Source organism: Lineus longissimus, chromosome 7, assembly GCF_910592395.1.
Source record: "Lineus longissimus chromosome 7, tnLinLong1.2, whole genome shotgun sequence".
NCBI lineage: Eukaryota > Metazoa > Nemertea > Pilidiophora > Heteronemertea > Lineidae > Lineus > Lineus longissimus.
In genome coordinates, this window is record NC_088314.1 from 8,848,565 (window position 1) to 8,855,631 (window position 7,067).

Genomic DNA, 7,067 nt, shown 5'->3' on the forward strand with positions numbered 1-7,067 from the left:
GGGGCTTTAGCAGCGAAAGGGTTAAAGAACATGCGTGGTCTCAGGTTTCTGTCTGATCTACATTATCATTCCTAGGCCTCAGTCTGTGCAGACGCTTTGTGCAAATATATATGTATATCATGAGCAGTAGCTTGCGGGTTGTTTTTTTTCTGGTATATATACATGTACACCCTAGATATTTCAACACTGTCTAAGTCTAAGTTGTATGCCTGGATCTGTGCTTCGTGAGCATCTCCCAACTTGTCTATCCAAATGTGCATATTTAAAAGTGCATGAATATATGCATGACGCATGAATGATTCACACACAGACACACCCGTCGCTTTATTGAACATCTTCAATGCACCAATAAACGACTGAAACGGGAGTGTACATCATAGCTCAGTGTCCTGTTGCGGTCCGCCAGGCACGCATCCGGCCTAGGCCAGGCTTTGCCCGTCGCCCGAGATCGCAAGAAGGCCTGGGGATTTTGGACTGTGTGAGTGTAGGCCTATTATGGTACATAATACCGATATTTCGTTGTTGTATTATAACCGGAGGGTTACATCACACATCTGCTTGACTTATTAGATATCACCGACCGACATACATGATTGTATGATAAAAAGAGGCAAGCTTATTTTGACGGCAAAATCATTTTGACCTTAAGGAAAAGATAAATGCTTGGCCTAGAAACAATAGGACAATACCATTGTTTTTCATAACGTAATAAGTGACCCACTGACATACCAACTTCTTTTCTTGCTCGGGTGCTGCCTGACGCTTGCAAGAGCTTTTTTATTAGATCTATTATTATATCCAGTATTTAACGATTTGGTCCGGGGGGAGGGGGGCAGTAGGCCCCTCTGGGAAAGGGGGCAGAACACCACTTATCGTCAGAACAGACCCCAAAATCTGCATGGAAGCACATTTTTCGCAGACTTCTGGCCGGGGCGGAAGTTGCCCCCCCCCCCCCCCCCCCGTTAAACTAAAGCAAACATTTTAGATCTTCCTACTTGTATTGGGTTGCTGATTAAAATAATAGGTCGATGTGGACTTGACGTTGATGACGACGTAATAATTCGAAAATGACGAGATGTCAGTTGAAAGGAAGCTGACAAGATATTTTCCCCGTCACAATTCAGCATATGGATTGGTCTGTAGGCTTACTACGAATCAACAGCAGATCAGACTACAATACACCAATTGTCAGGAATTCATATCACGTACAGTACAAATCAATTTCCCCGTTGCTTACGCCAAAATACACCAAACTATGGTACATTTTCTGATGAATTACTTGGCAAGTTGCCCTACTATTATTATTATGTTGGACCTGGGGTTCAAAGTATCAATTACTAGGCCTACGCGACAGTCAATTGACCTAAATAGTCTCAATTATTTTTATGTTTCTGTCCAGGCAAGTGCCTATAGGTCTGTCTCAGAATCCGGTTGCTGTGCGGCCTCCATATTAAAGATTTGTTTTGGTAAAAGAAAAAAGCTTTATTTGTAAACAAAAGAAACTTAGCCAAAAAGGCAGTTTTAATCTTGGCCCACAACTGCCAGGCAAGTCGTCTCAGCAAGACTTTTGGCAAGGGCCAGAAGGTCTAATTGGCGGTTTGCACGTGGTAAAAATGCAGGGAAAAGCGTCTGGTTGACTCAGTGATCAAAATATATGTCGAAAAAGCGTGATTATTGATGATGAACTTTGAGAGACAATAGACTCCTGTCGGCCATTTTGTGAACATTTATCGGGCCCGCCCGGTCTCAGCCTATAGTCTCCCAGTTAAGTGGTTAACTAAAACTTTTACGACCAGATGAGATGGACCCATAATTTTGACCAAGACAACGTGTCGTTGGTCCCGATGCGGTTAATTCACCTGGCGACCGGATTGGTATTTTTCTGTCTATGAACCCTTCTTCGGCAAAAAATCTGAAGGTTTTTCTTGGAGTACTCTCTTTATATAAAAAGAGGCCTTTACGCATCTTGCCCTAATCGTGACGTCATGTCATCAATGAAAATATCGACCGCCATCTCCTTCCGTCTACGACAGTCCATGAATGATGCTGTGAACCCCGCTACAAGGAACAATTAGACATTACCAAGAGTGTGCCTAATAATATAGAGGTTTCTAAATTAAAATGACGGGTTTTGTATTTGGATTTAGTGTCCGGGCTAAAAGTGTACGTTGTAAACCGACTTATCGGAGTAGCGAGGTTCAGTTACGTTATATTTTACGTCAATACTTCCGCTTCCGATAGCAGCTGTACTACATTTTGGTGTCATCTTTTGATTGACCAGTTAAACTGTACATTTCATGTGCCGCGGGTGAAAAGTTAAGTACATCTTCTGATGTTTGAAGCCATCGTAATGCTATGCCAAAAGCACCAATGACGATTCGCAGTTATCTTTAGCGTTCGTTTGCGTAAGACGGTTGCCAAGGCAACCGGCATCAGCAGCCTTGGGGTCTGTTGCCATATTCGGTTATGTATATCGACGGAAATGATCTCCCAGTGCCACAAATCAAAGAATGAGTGGGAAATCTACGCGGCATATATAGGCAGTGCTTTTATGGGAAGATGACGTTGTTTTGCGTCAAGTTGAAATAAAAAGGGAAATTCAGCTCTTTGAGGTCTGATGGTAAACAATATTTCCGGCAGACATGGTTTTATCTCCTTCTTTCTATATGAGCTGAGATGTGTTAAAGGGGGACTATAGGCAGGAGCAGCGAGGTAAAATTGGCCATCTTCGGGTGATTAATATCCACAGTAACGGCACTAGGTCATGTTAGATTCAGCACTAGATATATTCAAATGATTTTGACATACTGAGATACTGAGATGGGAGAGACCCTTATTGGTAACATTGTGTAAATTCATCTTGCCTACCTAGCAGCTTCCTATAGTGTCCCTTTAAGATATATGGCATTTCTCTTTCACTAGCAAGAAGAGAGCTACGATACCAAATGGCCGCAAATGAGTTAAACTTCGATTGACCCACGAAAGGCAAAGCAAAGGCTTCGGGATGAACCCAAACCATGATTAATCTTAACTTTTGATTGCAGCTCTATGAAATTCGTTCCCGTCATTGACTTGAACATGGGGTTGGAAGTCATTAACAGAAGGACAAGTTTTGTTTATCAAAGACGTTCATTGGCGGAATCGGCTACCTCACCTCACACCCCGAGGTTAAACCCCGGGTAAACAGAAGAAATTCAACAAATTAGATATGTATACATATATCATTATAAATTTATCATGAATAGGTAAATAAGTTTGAATGAGAGGTGCAATATGTTTTAAACGTGTGGACTGTGCAACATTGGAAAAAAATGCATGGAAACGAGTCATTCAGTTAATACATTACATGCACCCTTGAAATATCAAAATGCATTACATTTATACACCTTTGACAATACTGTACGTGTGCGACAAAAGCCAGTATTACACACCGTGTAATGCCGGAGGTCTTGCACTTCGCAAAGTACCCATCTCTATTTCTGCATGTTTGTAATTGTAAACAGTGTATGGAAATACCTAATTGAATAATATATACAATGTGTTTAGTATCCAAGCACCGGATCCAAGCAGCGTGTTTACAACATCATCGATTAACCCCAAAGGCAAGAAGTTAAAACCTTCGCATTGTTAAACAATCGACAAGGGAACAGAAATAATGTTCGATAACCGATTTCATGAAGTGTTTTTTGCGCCAGGGTTGATCTACAAAACGATGAAACTTATTCAACAGAAAACCAAAACTAGCGAACCTCACTTTTACATAATTTTTCAGTGTACATGTATGTGTATTAGCAAGAATTTATAAAGACTAGTCTTTATAATTCTTGGTATCACAAGTGGGTGTCAATTAGACATCTATCCAACGAGATGTCCGACAGATATCAACTGGTTGACATCCAATAGACAACAACCATAAAAATAGACATCACTATTAGACAAAATAGTACACACCAACAGGTTGATGTCTATTAGAAATCAATTGGTTGATGTCAAACAGACGCCTAATAGATGTGTATCAGACACCTAATAGATGTATATCAGACGCCTAATAGATGTATATCAGATGCCTAATAGATGTATATCAGACGCCTAATAGATGTATATCAGACGCCTAATAGATGTATATCAGACAACTATCTAAAGATGTCATCAACAGATTTCCCCTGTACCCCGTACCCCACAAAATGCTGTGGACATCGCGGTAATTACCCGCCAACGAACACCAAAACAGTCTTTTCAATGACTCTCTAGCTGGTCAGAAGCAGATCCAAGGATCAGCTCACTAACCGAGCCATGTCCCCATCAATGATACCATCTAATTGTTTCTTAAGCTTGCTGACTACTTTTGCATTCCCCGTTGCCAAAGTGTCACAATCGCGTCTTGTAAATCTGAATTCTTCATTCCAGTCAGACTTCGGCACAACAGTGTCGTCCATGAACCTAGTCCTCGTAACTTCACTGCAAAATATGTTGATGATATCATTCACTTCTTTAAAACGTTGCAATTCTTCTTGAAAATGTTCCTCATACGAAATCTCTCGTAAAAGTCTTTGTTTAAAGTGGTCATAATATAAATGGTCAACTTTGTTCCAAGCCCGAGATTTGTTATGTAATTCCTCGGGATATTGTATTGTTTCTGTAAACCTGCTGTTCAGGCGTATGAACACAACATCACGCATCGCCCAGCACATCCGTCGCCGAAGCAGCACCATTGACTCGAACAAGTATTCCGTCAAAAGGACCAGGTCAAAAACGCCATCAATATCGTGGAGGTGGCTTTCGGCGACTTCCATTGGTGCGTTTTGGGGAAAACCGAGGGTGTAGGCCATGAAACTCTTTGTCCATGAATATACAGAACTCTTTGTCCATGAAAATACGGGCGGATCTCGCCTGTGGTGGGCCTTTGGATCGGCAAAGAAATTATATATCTGAAAAAAGAAGATACATTTATTACATCAGACCCATCCGAAGAAGCAGGCACCTATAGAGATAGGGTTTTTAAAAACCGACCCTCCCCGTGATTTTTTGGCGAAGAATGGTACTTAAACCCTCAGAGGCTTTTCAGCAGCTCAAAAGTTATTTTTCATTTCTCAGCAGAACAGAAAAAGGCCGTAAGCATTAGAACCTGATAGTATTCTATAGGTCATACCTTTTCCTCAGTGGATCCCTTGATATGATTCCTCAGACGAGGTACGAATTCAATAAGTGATCGGAGCTGGTAAAGGGGTTCCCTCATCACTGCTAAATATATTGTGTCTCGTGGCATTACGTTTCTCCAAGTCGTGAGGTTAAAGCGTTGGTGGAAGAAAGAGGTTTCAAGAGGTACGCCGCCCTCATTCAGGTCTTCGTAGCGGTAGATGTGCTTTGGCAGAACCACAGCAGGCCACCCAATATCTGACCGTGATTTCGAGGCGGGCAGTGCCATCGTTAAGTTGTTTTCCAGGGCATATTTTCTTAGGACGCTTGCTACTGTGCTTGACGAGCATTTGTGAACTTTGACGAAGACGAAGTGCTTCTTTGGACGGCACGTCCGAGACCGGACAGGGAGGGGCCTGCTGATGCTGTACTGCCTGATAAGCTCGAGTAACCTGTCTCCAGTTCTCCAATTTGTTTCTCCCTCTTCGAGTCGACTGCAGCGTAGAAATAGAAGGAACGTAATAAGATATGACAACGCATGAGAAGACATGAACACGTGTAGGCCGTGTACCAAAAGAATCCCAAAAACTATCACCCTGACAACATTTAGGGGGCAAAGTAATAGTAAAAATGCTCTCAATATGATGAATTAGGTGAACACATAATCAGGAATATCCCACAACAATAGTTGCACAACTCTTTCGCTAAGGCAACTGTCACATAGACCTCACGTTTTCACGCCTCATGTGTGACGCTTCACGGGTCATTCATGACCTGAAGAATTCCCCAGGTATTTTCAATATACCATGTCACATGAGGCCTAATTTTGTAGTCATTTTTATTTTTGGCCGATTCATGTCATTTCGTGCGTGAACTCATGAATGTCATAAATGACTCAAAGAATTGGACGGCCAATTCTTTGTGACGTGAACTTGGTGCAGAGAGGAGGTGCCTGCTGTCAAAATCACCTGAATATGAGTATCCGATGGTTTCCGACCTTTTTTTACCGTAATTGGAGTTCTCCAGTTACAACCGATAGGTTGGAGATGCGGCAGCACGAGTCTCTTCAACTCATCGAAGGTTTGATAAGACATTTGCATGTAGTTAAAGAAGAGTTCCTCATCCGGATGGTTGACGAGATGTTTGTAGGTTCTGTGGAACTCCCCCCTGGTGTTTCGGACCAGGAAATGTTCCCTACACCATACTGTACGATGTTGCCTTCGCTTTCTTTTGCGGCCGTTCTGCATTAACAGCAACATGGCCAACATTTCGTCCTCGGAGGAGTCCATTTCCGTTCGCGGGAAACGCCAAGTGACAAATGAACGAGTTCAAAGTGAACCATATGTGACATCCCCTAAAAAATGACGGATGAATCGTGACGCGTGAGGCCTCATGTGCACGTATGGCCTCACGCGTGAGGCGTGAAAAATGAATCGTTCATTTCTATGTGACAGTTGCCTGAACGATTCATTTTTCACGCCTCACGCGTGAGGCCATACGTGTCACACAGGGATGTCACATAGGGGATGTCACATATGGTTCACTTTGAACTCGTTCATTTGTCACTTGGCGTTTCCCGCGAACGGAAATGGACTCCTCCGAGGACGAAATGTTGGCCATGTTGCTGTTAATGCAGAACGGCCGCAAAAGAAAGCGAAGGCAGCATCGTACAGTATGGTGTAGGGAACATTTCCTGGTCCGAAACACCAGGGGGGAGTTCCACAGAACCTACAAACATCTCGTCAACCATCCGGATGAGGAACTCTTCTTTAATTACATGCGAATGTCTTATCAAACCTTCGCTGAGACTCGTGCTGCCGCATCTCCAACCTATCGGTTGTAACTGGAGAACTCCAATTACGGTAAAAAAAGGTCTGAAACCATCGGATACTCATATTCAAGTGATTTTGACAGCAGGCACCTCCTCTCTG

General features: G+C 42.6%; 1 protein-coding gene across 1 annotated transcript; it reads right to left on the reverse strand.

The window, feature by feature from the left end:
* Positions 1 to 3,848: 3,848 nt before the first annotated feature.
* Positions 3,849 to 5,609, reverse strand: LOC135491561 (galactose-3-O-sulfotransferase 2-like). The gene is made up of 2 exons (XM_064777535.1): positions 5,150 to 5,609; positions 3,849 to 4,928 (listed from the first exon to the last, which is right to left on the reverse strand). Exons 1-2 carry the CDS (start codon positions 5,423 to 5,425, stop codon positions 4,275 to 4,277), a joined length of 930 nt encoding a protein of 309 aa, XP_064633605.1. The 5' UTR covers positions 5,426 to 5,609; the 3' UTR covers positions 3,849 to 4,274.
* Between the last annotated feature and the right edge of the window lie 1,458 nt (positions 5,610 to 7,067).

Coding starts and splice junctions, on each gene's coding strand:
- LOC135491561 (XM_064777535.1), bottom strand. CDS start 5,425: ATGGCACTGCCCGCCTCGAAATCACGGTCAGATATTGGGTGGCCTGCT. Junction 4,929..5,149: donor AGGGATCCACTGAGGAAAAG/GTATGACCTATA, acceptor TTCTTTTTTCAG/ATATATAATTTCTTTGCCGA.